This window comes from Ochotona princeps, chromosome 15 (assembly GCF_030435755.1).
Source record: "Ochotona princeps isolate mOchPri1 chromosome 15, mOchPri1.hap1, whole genome shotgun sequence".
In the NCBI taxonomy this organism is placed as follows: Eukaryota; Metazoa; Chordata; class Mammalia; order Lagomorpha; family Ochotonidae; genus Ochotona; species Ochotona princeps.
In genome coordinates this window covers 4,164,310-4,185,800 of record NC_080846.1, presented here as the reverse complement: position 1 = coordinate 4,185,800, position 21,491 = coordinate 4,164,310, and the positions used below count along the sequence as shown (strand labels likewise).

General features: G+C 50.5%; 1 protein-coding gene across 2 annotated transcripts in view; it reads left to right on the top strand.

Moving 5' to 3' along the window:
• Positions 1 to 21,491, top strand: part of MEI1 (meiotic double-stranded break formation protein 1) — a 53,424-nt gene that overhangs the window by 22,562 nt on the left and 9,371 nt on the right. For both annotated transcript variants that reach the window (XM_058673631.1, XM_058673630.1), the window contains exons 16-21: positions 2,881 to 2,941; positions 3,615 to 3,712; positions 6,272 to 6,440; positions 9,176 to 9,323; positions 15,597 to 15,872; positions 20,534 to 20,699. In XM_058673631.1, coding sequence (XP_058529614.1) covers positions 2,881 to 2,941; positions 3,615 to 3,712; positions 6,272 to 6,440; positions 9,176 to 9,323; positions 15,597 to 15,872; positions 20,534 to 20,699 — 918 coding nt within the window. The remainder of the gene's footprint in view (positions 1 to 2,880; positions 2,942 to 3,614; positions 3,713 to 6,271; positions 6,441 to 9,175; positions 9,324 to 15,596; positions 15,873 to 20,533; positions 20,700 to 21,491) is intronic.

Genomic DNA, 21,491 nt, shown 5'->3' with positions numbered 1-21,491 from the left:
AAATACAGAGAGAAGGAGAGACAGAGAGGAAGATCTTCCATCTGCTGATTGACTCCCCAAGTGGCAGCAACAGTTGGAGCTGAGCCAATCTGAAGCCAGGAGCCAGGAACTTCCTCCTGGTCTCCCACTTGGGTGTATGGTCCCAAGGCTTTGGGCCATCCTCTACTGCTTTTCCAGGTCACAAGCAGGGAGCTGGATGGGAAGTGGAACAGCTGGGACATGAACTGGTGCCCATATGGGTTCCCAGTGCATGCAAGGCGAGGACTTTAGTTACTAGGCTACTGTGTTGGGCCCAAGGGTCACTTTCCTAACCTCTATGCTATGCCTGCCTCCTGCAAAATCATTTACTGTCTAATTCTCACAAAGAATGTAGTGGGAAGTCTTGTGCCACAGTTATGTCACAGAGAGGTCATGTAGGGCTTTGTTGGCTGTGTGAGGAGTTTAGACTTTATCGTAGGAGTTCTGTTGGGCCCTGAGGAAGGGGAGGGACAGGCTAGGGTTTCTGTTTTAGAAAGATCTTTGGACCCTGAGTTACAGGGAGGCAAGAGTGGAAGCAGAGTTTAGCCTCTTGTATTAGTGTGTGGTGCTGGGAACTAGGGTGTTGCTGAGAGATGAAATAGTTGGGTGTAGGACATGAGGGAGAGACATGATCAGGGTGAGTGGGGGAGGCGAATGTAAGATGTCCCTGCAGATGTTAGGGGAGACATGGGGGAGATCTGATCTTTATTATGTTTTTAAGTTTTATTTAAAAAAAAATGCTGTATTATTTGAAGGGCAGAGTTACAGAGAGGGAGGGAGAGAGAAGAAGAATCTTCCATTTACTGGTTTGCGCCCCTCAGTGCCAGTCTCTTGGATGCAGGACCAGGTTTCTTCAGCACCCAGCCTTTCATTTATCCAACAATCTCAGCCAAGGATACCACAGTGTCCTTGTAGTGCTGGCCGTCTGGTAGGAGTGGTTAGACCCCCTCATTTTTTTTTTAAGATTTATTTATTTTCATTGGAAAAGCAAATATACAGAGAGGAGGAGAGACAGAGGAAGATCTTCCATCCATCGATTCACTCCCCAGGTGATCGCAATGGCTGGAGCTGAGCCAATCTGAAGCCAGGAGCCAGGAGCTCTTCTGGGTCTCCAACATGGGTGCAGGGTCCCAAGGCTTTGGGCCGTCCTTGACTGCTTTCCCAGGCCACAGGCAGGGAGCTGGATGGGAAGCAGGGCTGCCAGAATTAGAACCAGCACCCATAGGGGATCCCCGGGTGTTCAAGGCGAGAACTTTAACCACTACGCTATCGTGCCAGGGGTGGGGAGGGGGTTAAACCCCTTCAAGGGTGAGGTGTGTACAATGAGATGATGAAAGGGGCCAGATAAAACCATGAGCAACATTCAATGTCAGGAAGAGGAAATTCCAGAAAGTACTAATAAGGAGCAGCTTGGGAAGAAGAAAGAAACCCAGAAAAGTACAGCAAGTTAAGTGTGGAGTCTTGTGGATTCTGGACTGGTCAGTAGTGTCCAGTGCTTCCCAGAAGTCCTAAGGTTACAGATGACCATTGGACTTGGCCTTCCTGGAGCTGCTGGCTCCCTTGTTCTGAGCTGTTTCTGTCAGGTGCTTGGGAGAGAGGCAGACTGCAGTTGAGGTGAGGTACTGGAGACAGGTTAGAAAACTCTAGTGAAAAGTTGATCCTGTGTGAGGGAAGGTGGGAAATGGGGAAGATTGAAGTTAGCAGGGTCGGAGGAGTGTTTCCAACCCTCAGGCTGGAAATGCCCTGACTCTCCAGAGCTAGCAGGAAGAGTAGACATTTTTTGCCTGTTTGTTGTTGTTTGCCCTGTGAGTTGGCTTCTTGCCTTATTCTTTGAGTTTTATTTATTTTATTATTTTGGGTTTTTTTTTTGTTTGTTTATGTTTTAATTTGTTTCTACCTGGTGTTGTGACATCTTCAATTTTAAAGGAGATTATATATTCGGATTTTCCCAGTGGCTGCACTTCTGAGCTGTTGTGACGGTTGACTGACATATCTTCCCTACTCCTGTCCTTCTTCCTGCCTTCATATTTCAGGCAACACACGGGGTCCTGAAGATGGGCCAGTTTTGGGGTGCTGGATAGAATGTAGAGTGTGGATCTCTGGGGAGCTGGACAGTAGAAAAAGGCTGTGAGCTCTGCAGAGACTTGTGCAGTGTCGGGCCAGGAAAAACAAGATTAGAGGCCCAACTTGCAAGGCCCAGGAGGGCAGCAGGCACCCCTGGGAGGGGCACAGAGAGCAGAGTAGGGACTCTGCATCCCCGAGCTGTCGCCCAGGAAGAGCCCTTTCCAGAAGGGAGGAGGTTGTGGGTTAAATGTTGCCCCAGGGGAGTGCTGTGAAATCCTGAGGAGTCCATTGGCTTCCCTGGAGCAGTGGAGGGGCTGGCCAGTGTCGCTAGCTAATGCAGAAACTGGTGCCCTACCCCTGAGAAAAACCAGTCACTCGCAGGCAGTGCAGAGACAGGGAGGAGCGGAGACGACCTATGCTGGACCTGGAACTGGATTCTCTTGTCCAAAATGGGAGAAGGAATCGAAGCAATGGGTGTGGCCTTCCCAGGGCCTTAGCAGACATCAGACATTCGGAAGACGAACACTCATCCCACACTTACTCTGACCCAAGGACCCGTCAGATGTTTCACATACATTTATTTATCTGACCTAATACTTTGACAAAAGCCTGTGAGGTGCAGATGTCAAAACTGAGTCTCAGGAGTTAAGGCGTTTTCCCGTGTCGTGTTACTTGACGGTGACACAGCATACCCCGAGCCAGGATTGTGAGACCACTCTTTGATACCACTCAGGCTTGGGAATCTCTGTGACATTACTGGTTTAAACTGCTCTGTGCTTTCCTCCCACTTGTCCGAAGCCGCCTCCTCTTTCATACAACTGACCCTGGAGCTGAAGGCTGTGTTCTGCAGTGGCCCGAGGTATGTATGGCCCCTGCGGAACTGAGTGGCTAGAGGGCCACTTGTTGACTGGACAAACAAACAACTTTCTGGCTGGTGTGTTTTGGGCATGGGGCCATGGTGGGGTTGACATAATGTCAACATTATTCAAAGTCGGTGGTGTGAACCAGATGTGCTTCCAGATGATAATGAATCTGTTCTGATAGATTGCTCTCATTCTAGGTAATGGGTGGGTACCTACACATCAAGATTAGCAGGGCTCTCAGAAATCGCTTGTCTAACCTCTCATTAAAATGAGGAGAAACGAGGCCCTCAGAGGGGAGGGGAGTGCCTGGAGGACAGCGTCCATGAAGTTTTCGTTGAAGTTCAGCAGTTCCAGAGGTCTCCGCTGTGGCCTTCTCTACCTCCTCGCTCATACTTTGGGTTGGATTTTCATCCCTGTTCCAATACCCGAGAGAAGCTGCCTAGGGAGGGAAAGGGTTCTGCTGAGCTCAGGTGGTCTGATCAGGGCAGTAGAAGGGTGGGTCGCATCCAAAGGAAGAATCACACGGTGGGCCAGGAGGCAGTGAGACAGGCCTCATGCTCCCATTGTATGGCTCTGACAAAGCACCTGTGTCCAGACGCATGACCAGGGTCACTTCCCCTGAGTGGGGATATCATCTTTTTCATTCTTTCTTTGTCTTCTCCCTCTAAGCTACTCAGCCCTGAACCAGGTGTGTTCCAGCTTCCTCTACTACATGTGCCTCAACCTGCTGTCGGCTCCAAAGAAGACAGAACCGCCTTCCCAGGAAGGTAAGACTTACTGGACCACCGCAGTGGTCTTCGGATCCTGCATGTCTAATGGATTTGATGGAGTGTGGGGTTGGTACAGGAATCTCTTTGCTTAAATGTTGTGGGCTAAGGAGTTGATTAGTGCTCATTGGGCTGGGCAGGAACAGGAACTGGGCTTGTGGCTAAAACACCCAGACTAATTGGATTCATCTGTATCCAATATCCTGGCTATATTAGGACTTAGCGGGAAGAATATATAAGGAGAGGTAAAGGAACAATAAAGGGAGACTTCACAGATTTCTACCATCACTGGTCTCCTGTTGGTGCTTCATCCCCAGACCCTCTCCGTGTCCACGCTACTAGCTCTGCTGGTCGGAGCACTTAAAGAGGTGTAGGATGGTGGAACTGCTGGCTTATTTCTAGGGACATGAAATAGAATCAGAAAGTACTGGAATTTAAGACTGCAAGAGCTGGAAACGACCTAGAGGCCTACCAAGTGCCATTCTTCCCTCCAGGCGTCTCCTCGGCAGCACTCCATCCCCGGAAGCTTGCCGTTTGACATTCCCTGCAAAATCCAGTGCTCGCCATAGCCTGAATAGCCTATTTATTTCTTCATTCAGACGTTTATTCTTTGAACACCAGATATGATTCCGGGCACTATGAAAAACCTATGGAGACAAGTCTTTCTCTCCTGGAATAAGAGAGAGGCAGGCAGAACATAAATAGAATGTCAGGGATGGCCAGGTGGCATGAAAGCAGGTAAGCCGGGCAGAGAGAGAGGATGATGGAGGAAGGAAGTGCCTCCCTGAGGACGTGGTGTCTGAGCAGGTGTGTGAACCAAGTATAGCAGAGTTGGACAGAACACAGGCAGGAGGACCAGCCGGGCTGAGGGCTGCACATTTCCCCTTGATGGAATGTCCATGGATCCTCTGCCATATGCCAGCGGAGGCCTGGGAACTGCCATGGACTCAGTTACGTTCTCTGCCCCGAGGAGTTTCTCTGTTGTAGAATCCATGTCTGGTGTAAACTGACATAATCATTGTTTTATTCATTCAATAAATATTGCACCTTCTTTATGGTAAGACCTAGTGCTAGCTGTAATTCCTCTTCTCTCATTTGTAAGCACACGGTCGTCTCCCCCGGTTTCTCTTTGGCTGGTCTCAGACACTGCTGAAAGGCAGAAGCCCAGGCGAGCATTTCCGTAATCAGGGCTCGGCTCACTGCTGGCACCCTCAGTGTAGCAGGCACTCCTCTGCATGCGGTCTGTAATCTGCCTGTTGAGGCGTGGTCTCTCCTGCAGAGAAAAGAGCCCGAGACAGTTGGCAGCCTCAGCATGGAGGCCTCTCGGGATCGCAGATGCCAGCTTGAGTGCTGCCAGCAGCTCCTGTGCCTGTCAGAATAGGCAGGATTTCACACAGCTGCTTCTGTGAAGGTGCTGAGACCTGCTGCTCAGGAAAGCTACACTTCGCTCTCATGTGCAGGACCTTCTTCTATACAGCAGAACAAAGGGCACGTGAGGGTCTAGGACTGAGGGTACCTTCCTTCCTTTCTTTCTTTCTTTCTTTCTTTCTTTCTTTCTTTCGTTCGTTATTGTATTGAACCAAGTGTGTCTTCAGTGGAATTACAATCAGGAGACTTGCTCTGGCTCTGATAGCAAATTGCTCTGCAACGTCCCCCCTCCTCAGGCCTTGCTGGCCTGGGGTCTACTGCCTTTGCAGGGTAGACTTTTTCAGTTAACCTCCCTCCTGGGTCCCTACTTTCAGTCTCTCATCCTCCAACAAGCCTCGCTCCCTGCTAGAAGGGTCTGTCTGAAAATCAAATCTTCACATGCCAAGCCCTCCAGCCGTCAACACCAGGCCGTGAAGCAGAGTCAGACAGTGGGGAGATGTGGCAAACAGGGGTGAGTTTGGCTTGATTCACGTGTTGAGCTCTGAGGGTCTTTTTTCTCCCTATTTTGGTATGAAAACACCCCTTTTATGGAGTAGAGGTTTCATAAGAAACCTAGGAATCTCTGTTCTCAGGATAAAATCCACATTTCCTAAGCCACATTCAAGGTCTGTAGCAGCCTATGAATTATACCCCACGGTTCTGCGGCTCCTGATAACGCACATCTTCTCACTGACTGCTCATGCTGAACAGAACCGTGATGGCGTGTCCTCTCACGACTCTGCGCCTGCAACACTCTGATTGCTGGTCCCTCCTTGCTCTTTCCTCCCTGTCAGCCCTCAGTGAGAGTGCTGCTCACCCTCCAGAGTCCCCTGCTCTTCCCCGCCTCAGACACTCCCTCCCTCCTCACTGCCTCCAGCACTGGCTGCATATCCTGCAGATCTCCTGTCTGTCCACCAGCACCAGGAGGAGAACCTGGGCATCGTACAGCCTGGCCTAGGGCAGCCACACATCAGCAGAAGTCACCTGGAAGTGTTTTTGAGACATGTCCCTGTCCTTCCTGACAGTGAAAGCTGCCCCAAGGGACAAAGGCATCTGCTGCCCTCCCTGGTCGCCCCGAGCAGGTGGCCCCTTGTGGTCGGTACTGGTGTGCTCGCCGTGTGTGTGACTTCTCCCCTACCTGCTCCTTTCCAGAACTCTCTGCGGTATCTGAGCTCCTGCAGCACAGGCTGTCCCAGATAAGCAGCAGGAGCCTGGAGAGCCTGGCCTTCCTGTCCGACCGCCAGTACGTGGAGGGAGCTGCTCGCCAGAAACAGTACTGCATCCTGCTCCTCTTCTACCTGGCCCACGTCCACGAAGACAGGTCAGTGCTCGGAGCTAGTGGCTGCGGTGGGGCCTGCAGTTTTCACCTGTAGTTCAGTTACAGTGCACACTGAGGCATCCTCTCCAAGCTGGTGCAAGAGACACTGGGGACCCGAGCTCAGTGAGAAATGGGTTGCATTCTGGAGGCCTAGCAGGATCTCACCAGGGAGTTCAGATGATTGGTAAACACAGTGCTGAGATACAGAAGCCTGGAGTATTAGTCAGTGTTTGATATGCTTGACAGTGTTGTTTGTATACCGAAAAACACTTTAGGGGACGAACATTATATGTGCCACTTGGGACTCCCACATCCCATGTTGGAGTGCCTTCATTTGAGTCCTGGTTTCCCCAAGTTCTAATCCAGCTCCCTGCTCACGTGCACCCTGAGAGATAGCAGGTGAAGGCTTAGGCACTTGGGTCCCTGTTGTCTACCTTGGAGACACCAGTGGAGTTGCTGGCTCCTGACTTTGACCTGGCCCAGCCCTGGCTGTTGAGGGAGTTAGGGAAGCAGACCAGCAGATGGAAGATCTCTCTTTGTGTTTGTCACCGTCTTTTAGTCTGTCAAATAAAAGCATTTTTTTAAAGATTTATTTTATTTTTATTACAAAGTCAGATATACTGAGAGGAGGAGAAATAGAGAGGAAGTGGAGTTGCCGGGATTAGAACCAGCGGCCATATGGGATCAAGGCAAGGACCTTAGCCACTAGGCCACACTGCCGAGCCCAATAAAAGCATTTTTAAAAAAGATTTGTTTTGCTTAAAAGTCAAGAGAAAGGGCCTGGCGTCTGTGCGCCGGGATCCCATATAGTTGCCAGGAACTTCTTCCGGGTCTCCCATGTACATGCAGGGGCCCAAGGACTTGGACCATCCTGCACTGCTTCCTTCCCTGACACATTTTCAGGGAGCTGGATTGGAAGTGGAGCCAGCCGGAACTTGAACTGGTGCCCATGTGGACTGCCAGCACCACAGGCAGTGGATTACCCTGATATATCACCATGCCGGCCCCAATAAAACATTTTTTAATTCCGTGTTTTGCTTTGGCTTTAAGAGTTAACAGTATAAATTATTAATTTTTAAGAATCAACTAACTATGTTTACTTAAGCTTAAAAATAACTTATTTCGGGCCCGGCGGTGTGGTCTAGTGGCTAAAGTCCTCGCCTTGAAAGCCCCGGGATCCCATATGGGTGCCGGTTCTAGTCCCGGCAGCTCCACTTCCCATCCAGCTCCCTGCTTGTGGCCTGGGAAAGCAGTTGAGGATGGCCCAAAGCCTTGGGACCCTGCACCCTCGTGGGAGACCTGGAAGAGGTTCCAGGTTCCCGGTTTTGGATCGGCGCAGCACCGGCTGTTGCGGCTCACTTGGGGAGTGAAACATCGGACGGAAGATCTTCCTCTCTGTCTCTCCTCCTCTCTGTATATCCGGCTTTCCAATAAAAATGAATAAATCTTTTTTTAAAAAAATAACTTATTTCAGTAAAATTCATGCCACAGAGAGTTAACTATTTCAAAGTGATTATTTAGTGGCATTTAGTACATTTGCAGTGTTCAGCAACCACCACCTCCATCTAAATTTTCTTTACTCCAAAATAAAACCCCTTCCCGTTAAAGAGTCATCCCGTTCTCCCTCCCCTGCCCTTCCAGCTCCTGGCAACCATGTCTGCTCTGTTTCTGTGGATTTGTCTCTTCTGAATGTCTCATGTAGGTGGAACCAGGCGATACACGACTTTTGTGCTTGCTTTCTTCTGCTTAGCCTGCTTTCAAGATTCTTCTGGTTAGCTTCATGTTTATAGGATATGTTAGTGTTTCATTGCTTTTTCTGGCTAAATGATGAATCATTGCATGTGTACACCACAGGTGATCCATTGCCGGACATCTTTGGACATTGGTCCACCTTTTGGCTATCGTGAATAGGATTGCTGTGAACGTGTGTGTATGTTTGTTTGTTGTTTTCTATTTGTTTTGCATGTGCACCCACGAGTAGCCTCCGGGCATCATGGCTTTGGGCTGTCCCCCATTGCTTTTCCAGACCATGTGGGATACTGGTTTCACAGGCAAAGACTTAATTTGATATGCCACAACACAGGCCCCAAATAAATTTTTTAAAATCAACATTGGTAAGTTATTGTTAACCAAACTTTATTCAGAATTCGCCATTTTCCTCTACTGTCCCTTTTCTGTTCTGGTCTCAGTCCAGGATACCACACTGCATTTAATATTATCCATATTAAAATGCACAGTTCATTTTTTTTCCTATTCTGATCTGTATTGGTCAGAAACATCCATGACAAAAAAAATCAAAGGTATGAAACAGTCTCCTGCCCCCATTTCCCTTGGGTTTATAAGCGCAGACTACACTCTGTCATCACCACCACGAAAATAGGCAGCTGAACGATCACTGTTAGGTAACAGATCCGTGAGTGGCAGACTGGGTGCCAGAGCAGGGCCTCCAGAGCCCCCAGAGCAGCACTGTTCTGTGTTGTGCTGGCCAGCTGGTCAGTACCCCATGTCCGAGGTGCGTGAAGAGTCTCTGCTGTAACAGCCCTGCACAGGACGAAGCATGTGGTGTGGATGTGTTACAATTCTTTGTGAGTATGCACAGCACACTGTGCCTGGTCCTATTAGGCTGAGGGCATGCCAAGGCAGGACAGCAGGTTGAGGGAGGGTGTGGCTAGGCTGGGTTGGAGAGGCCACTGGCCCACCAGTCCCTCATGCTCACTCTGGCCCTCCTTGGTCCACAGATTTGTCTCGGAGGCGGAGCTGTCTGTGGCCGTGCAGAGCTTCCTTCTGTCCCTGCAGGACCAGGGGGAGTGCCCTCCGCTGACGGTCCTCAAAGCCTCCATCTATCTGCTTGCGGTCTGCCAGGTACAGGACAGCGTGCTGGATGAGGTATGGATGGCAGTGACTGGGTCTCCCTAACTCCTGCCACTCTGTGAATGTTCCTTGGGAATCCATGATGACATATGTGATAATGTAATGGGCAGGGCAGGGGGAGGCGAAAGACAGGAGGAGGTGTTAGAACAGTAGAGTTGGATGGGGGCGTACGAAGCCTGTGCAATCAGCAGTTCTGGGAGGCAGAGATGGAACCTGAAGTTGAAGTAACTTTTGAGGGTCACACAGTCCATTAGTGGGGATCAGGATTCCAGCTCAGGCTTGACTGATGCCTGGGGTCCTTGTGCTTGGCACCTCCCGTGATCTGTTCATGCGCAGAGAGTCATGGGCTAGCATATCTCCTTCGGGTAGCAGTTTAGCAAAAGTGGATTTCTGAGGCCCAGATCATTATTAATTAGGTCGATCTTGGCTATTTAAAGAAAATGTTTTACTACATTTATTTTCATTTAGTTGGAAATGGAGGGAAAGAGCTGCCATGCTCTGGTTCACTCCCACACTGAAGCCAGGGACCCAGAATTCAATCCAGATATCCTGTGTGAGCGGCTGCTCCTGACTAGGGTGCACGTTATCCGACAGCTGGGATAGGGAACAGAGCCAGGACTCAAACCCACACATGGGATGTAGAATGCAGACGTCTCAAGGAGTGTCTCAGTCCATCACGAGATGTGCCCTGTTCCGCCAACCCCTGGTAGTGTGTGTGCCAGACTGTACATTCTTGGGCATCAAGAATTCCTCATGAAAATTTCCCATTTAGTTCATGGATGATTGCTTCGGTGCCTTAGTTCTCACAGCCTTCACCTGAGGGTCTCTTACTAAACCATGAATTTTGCCTCTGTTTGATTACTCTTGGGGCAAACGTGATGCCAGCGGCCCTGGTTTCATTTTGATGGGATCAAGAAGGTGCTGTGAGGTGCTTGGGCATCTCAGTGACCACCCCTGCCCTCCGAGTTTCTCTTTCTGTGACATTAGCAGATGGTGGTGGTCATTAGGGGCTGTAAGCTAATAGTACTCTGCCATTCTCTCTCTGTTAGGTAGAATTAACTGCATAAAAGGGAGCTTGTCTCAACTTGTCAGTTGCTCTGAGGGGTAGACTACATGGGAAGGGTCAATTAAATGCTGGAGCTTTTCCCTTTAATTAAAATAAATCTCTCCTTAAAAAAAATGTTGGTGCGGTGGGTGTTGTGGTGCTGCAGATTAATACTGAGTCCCAACTTCACTTCCTATCATCCAGCTCCCAGGTAACAGGCAGCCTGAGAGGCTGCAGACTTGGGGCCACGCTAACCCATGTGGGAGAGCCGAGTAGTTACTAACTCCTGGCTTTCGTCTGGTCCGGTCCCACCCGTTGCATCTCTTTCTCTCTTTCTTTGTCTCTACCTTTCAAAGAAATTGAAAATACATACATAATTTTAAGAAGAGCATATTTGGAAATGAAACTGGGGCTGGTGTGCTGGCATCCCACAAGGGCACTGGTTCGAGTCCTGGCTGCTCTGCTTCTGATCCAGCTGCCTGCTGTGTATCTGGGAAAGTGGCAGAATATGGCCCAAGTCTTTGGGCTTCTGCTGCCATGTGGGAGACCTGGAGGAAGCCCCTGGCTCCCAGTTTTTGACTGGGACAGTTGTGGCCACTGTGGCCGTTTGTGAAGTGAGCCAGCAAATGGAAGATCTTTCTCTCTCTGTTTCTCTCTGTTTCTCTCTGTCTCTACCTCTCTCTGTAATGCTTTAAAAAAAATAAATGAATCTTTAGGAAAGGAAATCAAGAAAGCAATTCCATTGGCAGTGGTATCAAGAAAATAGTTGGAATGAATTTAACAACAAAAAAATCCTAGAGGCTTAGAAAGTAAATCTCAAAAGCAATTCTTGTTTCCCTTAGTTCTTTAAAAAAAATTAAAGAAGACCTAGATAAACCTTTATGTTCATGAATTGTAAGATAATGGTGTTTAAGATGATAGTAATTTCCAAATTGTTCTATATACCCCCTGCCATCCCTATCTGAATGCAGGCTGTCACCTTTTTTTCTGTTTTAAAGATTTATTCATTTTTATTGGAAAGCCGGATATACAGAGAGGAGGAGAGACAGAGAGGAAGATCTTTCATCCAATGATTCACTCCCCAAGTGAGCCGCAACGGCCGGTGCGCGCCGATCTGAAGCCAGGAACCAGAAACCTCTTCCAGGTCTCCCACTCGGGTGCAGGGTCCCAAAGCTTTGGGCCGTCCTCGACTGCTTTCCCAGGCCACAAGCAGGGAGCTGGATGGGAAGTGAAGCTGCCGGAATTAGAACCGGCGCCCATATGGGATCCCGGGGCTTTCAAGGCGAGGACTTTAGCCGCTAGGCCACGCCGCCGGGCCCAGGCTGTCACCTTTTTATAGGAATGGATAAACTGGTCCTAAAATTCATATAGCAATGAAGGTAACCTAAGTGTCCAGAATAACCGTGAAAAGAACAGAAGAACCCACTCTGTTTTATTTCAAAGCTTGTCAGAAAGCTACAACACACGAGATAGTTTGGTCAGAGCCAGCATAGTGGCATAGCACATTAAGCCTCTGCCTGCAAAGCTGGCATCCATCCCATAAGGGTGCTGGTTCAAGTCCCAGCTGTCTCTGCCTCTGATCCAGCTCACTGGAATGCATGTGGGAAGCCAGCAGAAGATGGCCTAAGAACTTGGACGCTTGCACCCACATGGGAGACTTGGAAGAATCTCCAGGCTCTTAGCTTCAGCCAGCACCAGCCATTACAGCCATTGGGGAGCAAATGAGCAAATAGAGGATTCTCTGTCTCTCCCCCTTCCCACCCTCTTTTTGTGTTTCCCCTCCTCTTCCCCTCCCTCCTCTCTATAATTCTACTTTTGAAATAAATAAAAACAAATCTTTATAAAGGGGAGTTTGGTCAATTGGTTTTTTACATTTTCTGTGTGTATTTCTTTAACATCAGAGAGAGAGAATATATTTTATCCAAATTTCACCCCCCGAATGCCTGTGACAGACAGGAGCCTATTACATGGGTGCCAGGGGCCCGGGTGCTTGAATCATTACCTGCTGCCTCCCAGGGTATGTGTTAACAGGAAACTGGAATCAGAAGCACAGCCAGAGCTCAAACCCAGGCACTCCGATGTGCCAAGACAGTGCCAAGACAAAGCAACGGAGAAGAATCTTTTCGGTAATTTTGCAAGGACAACTAGATATCCAGATGAAAGAAATAAAGTTAGTCTTCTGAAAATATTCTTTATTTGAAAGGAAGAGGAATAGAGGGGAGAGATGGAAAGAATTTCCATCCAGTGCTTCACTTTCCAAATGGCCACAACAACCAGTTCAGGGGCAGAGTGTAGGCAGGAGCCAGAAACTCCATCCTGGTCTTTCCCATGGATGGCCAGTGTCCAGGTGCTTGTACTATCTTCTGCTGCTTTCCCATGCATGTTAGCAAGGAGTTGGATCTGGGGCCTGGCAAAGTAGCCTAATAGCTAATGTATTTGCCTTGCACACGCTGGGATCCCATATGGGTGCCAGTTCTAATCCCAGCAGCCGTACTTCCTGTCCAGCTCCCTAGGCTTGTGGCTGGGAAAGCAGTCGAGGTCGGCCCAAAGCCTTGGGACCCTGCACCCGCGTGGGAGACCTGGAAGAAGCTTCTGGTTCCTGACTCCTGGCTCCTGGCTTTGGATCAGCTCAGCTCTGGCCATTGTGGCCACTTGGGGAGTGAATCAACAGATGGAAGATATTCCTCTCTGTCTCTCCTCCTCCCTATATATCTGAATTTGCAATAAATCTTTAATTAAATAAATTAAATAAATCTTTAAAAAAGAAAGAGGAAAAAATGGATCTCAGATGGCATGGCTGGGACTCAGCCCAGCACCCAGTGTGTGATTTGAGTGTCACAGTCTGTGGCTCGCTTGCGGTGCCACAGCTCTAGCCGCTGAGTTGGGCTCTTACACATTAATTTAAAAGACAAAAAACCTAAACGAAGCTGTTAAGTCTGAAACTTCTTGGAAGAGCCTACTAAGGAATTTGAACATTTTCTATCTCTGTGCAATGGAAAAGGTACGTTTTTCAGAGTTAATACATGATTCAACACATTTCCACTTCACACCCTTCTGTGTCAGGCCCAATGTCAGGTACACAGAACAATCAGGTGGCTTTCAGTCTCATGCATAGGTGGACACACTACTACCACCACCTCTACCACCTCCACGACCACCACCTCTACCACCTCCACAACCAACACCTCCACCTCCACCACCAACTCCACCACCACCACTGCCCCCACCAACTCCACCACCACCACTGCCCCCACCAACTCCACCACCTCCAACACCTCCAACACCTCCACTTCCACACCGTCTCCACCTCCACCTCCTCCAAAACCACCTCCACCTCCACCTCCACCACCTCCACCACCTCCACCACCACCTCCACCTCCACCACCACCTCCACCTCCACCTCCACCACCTCCACCACCGTCGCCACCGTCGCCACCTCCACCACCTCCACCTCCACCACCGCCTCCACCACCTCCACCACCTCCACGACCACCTCCACCACCACGTCTACCACCTCCACCACCACCTCCACCACCTCCACCACCACCTCCACCACCTCCACCACCTCCACCACCTCCACGACCACCACCACCACCACGTCTACCACCTCCACCACCACCTCCACCACCTCCACCACCACCTCCACCACCTCCACCACCTCCACCACCACCTCCACCACCTCCACCACCTCCACCACCTCCACCACCTCCAACTCCACCAACACCTCCACCACCTCCACCACCACCTCCACTCTACCACCTCCACCACCTCCACCACCACCACCACCACCTCCACCACCTCCACCACCACCACCACTCTACCACCTCCACCACCTCCACCACCTCCACCACCTCCACCACCTCCACCTCCACCAGTTCCACCTCCACCACCTCCACCTCCACCTCCACCTCCTCCACCTCCACCACCTCCACCACCTCCACCTCCACCTCCACCACCTCCACCACCTCCACTCTACCACCTCCACCACCTCCACCACCACCACCACCACCTCCACCACCTCCACCACCTCCACCTCCACCTCCTCCACCTCCACCACGTCCACCACAACCTCCACCTCCTCCACCTCCACCACCTCCACCACCTCCACCACCTCCACCTCCACCTCCACCACCACCACCACCACGTCCACCACCTCCACCACCACGTCCACCACCTCCACCACCTCCACCACCACCTCCACCACCGTCGCCACCTCCACCACCTCCACCTCCACCACCGCCTCCACCACCTCCACCACCTCCACGACCACCTCCACCACCACCACCACCACGTCCACCACCTCCACCACCACCTCCACCACCTCCACCACCACCTCCACCACCTCCACCACCTCCACCACCTCCACACCACCTCCACCACCTCCACCACCTCCACCACCACCTCTACCACCTCCACCACCTCCAACTCCACCAACACCTCCACCACCTCCACCACCACCTCCACTCTACCACCTCCACCACCTCCACCACCACCACCTCCACCTCCACCACCTCCACCACCTCCACCTCCACGTCCACCACCTCCACCAGTTCCACCTCCACCACCTCCACCTCCACCTCCTCCACCTCCACCACCTCCACCTCCACCTCCTCCACCTCCACCACCTCCACCACCTCCACCACCTCCACCACCTCCACCACCACCTCCACCTCCACCTCCTCCACCTCCACCACCTCCACCACCTCCACCACCTCCACCTCCACCACCGTCTCCACCTCCACCTCCTCTACCACCACCACCTCCACCACCACCTCCACCACCTCCACTCCACCACCTCCACCACCTCAACCACCACCTCCTCCACCACCTCCACCACCACCACCTCCACCTCCACCACCTCCACCACCACACGGTTAATTATCCTGGCAGAGCTGGGTTTCTCAACTCTGGCACCATCAACGTTTTCCCAACTACATGTTCTTTCCTGAGGAAAGAAACAAACACCAACACCTTGTGTATTTTGAGATAGTTAGCAGCAGTCCCTGCTGTCTGCCCGTCCGATACCAGCATCTTTCCCGCAATAAGAAGATCACGTATGTCTCTGTAGTTTTAAAACTACCCCCCAGTTGAGTTCTACTGTAAGCAGTGGGATTATCTCATCAGTGTGCCACACAAGGAGCCCATGAGGATGTCCTGGTGCACCTGGCATGAAAGCACATTCTCCCACTCACACCTCGGCTGTCAGGGCCTCTCGAACCCTCTCTCCCTGCTTGTGCTTCTAGGTGGTGGTCAGCGCAATCCGGAAGTTCCTGGAAGGCCTTTTAGATCTGCGCCTAGTGTACACCCACCACCCACTCCTGCTCTGCTTCTTCCTGTCGTATCCAGAGCTGATGAGCAGGTTTGGGCAGCGTGTCCTGGAACTTTGGTTCTCCTGGGAAGAGAGCTGCTGTGAGGAACTGGATGAACTCCCAACTGGGCCAGAGCCCACCCTGCCTGCCAGCTTAGTCACTCTGTTCCAGATACTCCGAAGTCACCCCAGCATCCTGCTTATTCTGCTGGTAGGTGGTGTCCACCTGTTCATTTTCACACGCAGAGGCAGTGAGCCTCTCCATCTCTGCCAATCTCTTCTGTCTTTCTCCTTCCTGTCCTCCACCTCTTCCCCGGCAGCCAGCTGCTTCTGCCCTGGACCTATCCCTGTCTCCGTGTGACTGGGAGGTCCTTCCTGCTTATAGGTGTCTAGTTGCTACAAACCCTTGCCTTTCCTAACTCGATGGATGTCTTCCCACACACCGAGAGACTGGCACCTCTCCACTCTCCAGGGCACGTAACTATAATGTGTGGAACTCAAATCTTACCATTCCTGCTTACCTCCTTGTCCTCTTCAAGTGGATTCTGCTAACAAGGTTTGAATGTTCAAGGATACCCCTGGGGTGTAGGTGGAGATCTGATTTTGGAGGGACTTGGTCTTTCTCCCATGAATAACACACGCAGCACACTCCCTCTGGTACACCTGGAACTGCCAGGAACCCCGGGACTTTTTTTTCCTTTTATTAAGTAAGCATTACTGTAATTCCCATCAGGTGCATCCATTCGATAAAGTAGACTGCTTATTGTCTGCAGTTTCCAACATGTTGAGTTTCATGCCACTGTTTTTTCCCCTTCCATTCAGAAAAGCACGTTAAAAAACAGATTAGTGAGAATGACATTTTTTATAGAGGTAACTGCTGTAACTCATACGTATTTTCAGGAAAATATGTGCACATTTGACATTTTATGTTTAGTGGGAGATCACTGGCTACACTTCCCAAACTTATTACCACACATCAGTGAGGAGATCCTTGCTTTAGATCAGAGCCAGTTACCTCCTGAGCAGCCCCCCAGGGCAGGGAGAATGACACAGACCATTCAAGGAGAGTCCAGATCCTTTGGTGTCCTTAATATCAACAAACACAGGGTTCTGGTTTTATTGGATGACTGTGGTGGCTGCAACACCTGCATGTTATTGTTCCTTGTTTTAGATATCTATCTAGCCACATTCACACACATGCAAGTTCAGAAACACACACAAACACACATGCCACCCACTCAGAGTTGACTCTCCTCCTTTCTTCCCTGACTTCTGGTGTCCTGTGAAGCCACATATGCTGGTTTGAGATGGACCATGTCCATTTCAGCTCAGATTCTTGGAGGAGGAATAAAGAGAAAGGAAGGGGTTGGGAGGAGGGGAGGAAGGTGAGGGTAGCAGGGGCCAGGAATTAAGACAATTGGGTTTCTTTCTACAGTTGAAGGATTCAGGGCCAGTTCCCCACACATAGTAGTTACTTTGAAATGTTTTTATTGACATTGGGTTCTAGGGTTGGTGCCATGTCCTTTATCCTGGCTAATTGAATTCCTTAAGGTCATACAGCCATTGAGAGTCATGGCCGTGACTGTAGCTCCAAGTTGATGAGTTTTTCACTCAGTGGGATCCTAGAAACACCAGTAGTTAAAAAAAGAAAGAAAGAAAGAAAGAAAAAAAACCAACAACCGAAGAACACGTTTGTTGTCTCTTCAAATATATAATTCCTGCCATTTTCTTATCAGCTTCCAACCCCAGGAGGACAGAGGAGTCTAAAAATATGTGGTGGTACCAATTTTTGGTTTTGATGTGGGTAATTAACAGCAGAAAACAAAGCGGCTAATTGTCGTTCCTGTCTACGGGTGGTCTTGTAGGTTGTGCAGATGTGAAAAGCAGTGATGTCCCCAGGGCTCTGTTGGTTCCCTGCATGGTCCAGTCCCTGAGAATTCGAGATTGCTCTGGGCAGCAGACTGCAGAGCCTTCAAGCTAATCTGCGTGGCGGAGTGCACACTTCCCCAGGCCACCAGAAGCTGAGTAACCCCTTCCTTTCCTTTTGGACTTTTTAATTTTTTTTTTAAGGTTTGTTTATTTTTATTGGAAAGGCAGATTACAGAGAGGAGGAGATACAGAGAGGAAGATCTTCCATCTGATGATTCACTTCCCAAGTGACTGCAACAGCCAGAACAGAGCCTGTCTGAAGCCAGGAGCCAGGAGCCTCTTCCAGGTCTCCCATGTGGATGCAGAGTCCCAAAGCTTTGGGCCGTCCTCGACTGCTTTCCCAGGCCATAAACAGGGAACTGGGTGGGAAGTGGGAGCACCAGGATTAGAACTGGTGCCCATATGGGATCCCAGCATGTAGAAGGCGAGGACTTTTTAGGCACTAGGCTACCATATCAGGCCCCCTTTTGGACCTTTAAAAGTCATGACTTTGGTGGTGCCTGACACAATGGCTCATTAGGCTAGACATCAGCCTGCAGTATCAGCATCCAGTATGGTTGCCAGCTTGAGTCCTGGTTGTTCCACTTCCAATCTAGCTTCCTGCATACAGCCTGGGAAAGCGGTAGAGAAGACCCAAGGCCTTGAGCTCCTGTACCCACATGGGAGACCCAGAGGAAGCTCCTGGCTTTGGTCTGGCGCAGTCCTAGCCATTGTGGCAATTTAAGGAGTGAACCAATGGGTGGAAGATTCTTCTCTCTGTAATTCTTTTTTTTTTTTTTTTTTTTATTATTATTGGAAAGCCGGATATACAGAGAGGAGGAGAGACAGAGAGGAAGATCTTCCATTCGATGTTTCACTCCCCAAGTGAGCCGCAACGGGCCGGTACGCGCCAATCCGATGCCGGGACCAGGAACCTCTTCCGGGTCTCCCACATGGGTGCAGTGTCCCAAAGCTTTGGGCCGTCCTCGACTGCTTTCCCAGGCCACAAGCAGGGAGCTGGATGGGAAGTGGAGCTGCCGGGATTAGAACCGGCGCCCATATGGGATCCCGGGGCTTTCAAGGCGAGGACTTTAGCTGCTAGGCCACGCCGCCGGGCCCTCTTCTCTCTGTAATTCAAATAAACAACAACAAAAAAACATTTTTAAAAATTTAATGAGCTTAGGGATGTGTGTTGACAGGTGCATCGCTTGAGCTCTGGCTCCTGACTCTACCTTTCTGGAAATGCAGACCCTGAAAAAAAGCCGTGATAGGTCATGTGGTTAGGTTCCTATTCCCCATGTGGGAGACGTGGGTGAAGCTGCTGCCTCCTGGCCCAGTCCAGCCCACTGGCTGTTGCAGACAGACGGGAGTGTGCGTCTCTCTCTTACCATCCCCCTTCCTGCTTTTATGATTTTTTAAAAAATCCGTTAACTCCCTTTTCTGAGGAGCTAGCTCTGTGGCAGGCCAGTGGTGTAGTAGTGAAGGAATGAGACCAGGAAAGGGGTCAGGTCTTGGGCCTCATGACTTAGGTAGCTCACTTCCTCCTCTGGCTCAGGCCTTGTGCTCTGTGAAGGATGTGAGTGGGATGCACTGATCTAGACTCTTGACCCTCCTCTTCTGTGATCCTACCCTTCCAGAGGTGTTTTATAAGCCCATACAAGGGAACAAAGATAGAACAGGCTTAATTCTTGACCTTCATTAACTCACAGGTTAGTCGAATCTCTATCCTTTTCTCGATAGGCAAGCTAATGAATCAGTACCCGTTTCTTCCTTTGAAAAACTGGGATGGCACCTAACTCAAAGTTATTATGAAGATAGACATAGTATATATACAAACATGCAGCTGCCTTGTGAGCCCCGTGGAGCCCCTGACATTACCAGATAGGCATAGCACACACACACACGCGCACACACACACACGTGCAGCTGCCATGTGAGCCCCGTGGAGCCCCTGACATTACCAGATAGGCATAGCACACACACACACACACACACACACACACACACACACACACGTGCAGCTGCCATGTGAGCCCCGTGGAGCCCCTGACATTACCAGATAGGCATAGCACACACACACACACACACACACACACGTGCAGCTGCCATGTGAGCACCGTGGAGCCCCTGACATTACCAGACCCTTGCTGAGCCATAGCAGTTGTTGCTGTGGTTGATTTTCCCGTAGCCAGGGGGACTTGTGCAGATATTCCTTGTCTCCATCCTTCCCTGCCTGCCCTGTGGTCAGCATATCAGGACCTCTCTGGCCACATGCCCCGTGAGAGCAGAGGGAATCTGAGCATGACCTTGAGTTCATTGCACCAGCTCTAACTGGCTGGCCGTGTTAGCCTGTCCAAAGGAATTGGCTAGTTTGAGCTGGTAGGTGCCAAGAGCTATCAGTGGAGTAGCAGCTGGTGAAGCTTTGGACTAATGTTGCCTTTGACATATGCTAAAAAAATATTTAAAAACATGTTCTTTCCCATTTTCTGAACCCTAAGCCTTTACAGCTTGTGGCAGAAGGAGGCAGCTACTGAAGAAATAACAAGCAGAGAAGGGGCCTGACCTGGACCTCACTTCCTTCTTGTGCCCTGAATCTGCCCCAACCTATCCTCTCTCTACCCGATGTCATCTCATTTCCTCTCTTTTCTTTAAGGCACACTCAGGTACCCTGTCCTGAAAGCACACTGTTTGACCCTAACACTTGGATCTGGAAGAGGGAGGCCTCCTGGGAAGTGGAAGGAGCTCTGGGTTTGGCGTGAGGAGACCTGCACTCCAGTCCTGTCTGTGCCACTTAGTGACCTCTGTGACTGACCTCTGGCAAGATGTGCAGTTTCCCTGTGTATCTGGTTCCCATCTGAGATGGACTATTGTGCAGGCTGGTTGTGAGGGGCCAGTGCCTCCAGCAGAACCTTTGGCACACCTGTCCTCAAAGGTGAGCTCTGGCTGTCCTTGTCTCCTGCTCAGGACCTCATCTATTCTAGCCCAGTGGACACAGCCCGCAAGGTGCTGGTCGCCCTGAGGACCTTCCTGCGGAGGAACGAGGATGTCCAAGTGGGGGGTCTCATCCGAGGCCACTTTCTGCTCATCCTGCAGCACCTGCTGGTGGAGCACGGGGCCTGCCCCTCAGGAGGTCAGTAAGTAGGGGCCGGGAGGACGTTTTAACCTGATGGTCAGCCAAGAGTGAGCTGACCTGTCCGCCCTGCTGAGACCTGCTCTAGCAGAGCATCAGCGTTTCTCTGCAGAAGGAAAGGCAGGTGCCTGTGGCATCAGGCTACACAATGTTCCCCTCCTTCCTCTCTCTGGAGAGCGGGCACACAATATACTTATTTTGACGTGTGTGTTTCATCCCACATGCGTGGGTGTGCTTAGGATGTGCGTGTGTATCCCCACCTTGCACGGCATTTGCCCAGAGCTGTTTCTCACTGGAATGGAGGCCCCAGTGGGAAGAAGAAAGTGGGAAATCTGAGAGAGGTTGGGTGGGCAGCAAGTGCCAGCAGGGGCCATGGAGGGGGTGAACCTGTGTTGTGTTGGAAGCTCCTAGGGGAGAGCTGGGATGGTGGCTTCCAAATCTGTGATGGGATTCTCTGGGGTCAAGAAAGCTGAGGATTGGTCTGTTAGGGAGAGAGTAAGAGTTAGGATTGGTGTGACTTTATCTGAACGAGTTAAATGTCTAGGAGAGAGTGGGAAGAGATCCATGGATCACTTGGTCCCAGTCCTGACTGACTCCTGGAGGTGGATTCAAGGGTGTCTGAAGGAGCGGAGTTCTTCCTTTGTGAAAGATTGTTGAAAACCCATAAGGCTTATGGAAACACAGTGGAAAGGCTGTGGGCATTGTATTCAGATGTGGGCCCAAGTCTCTTGACTGTCCTTGGACTCTTCAGGATGTTAGAACAGAATATCATAGATTAAGTGTCTAATAAGC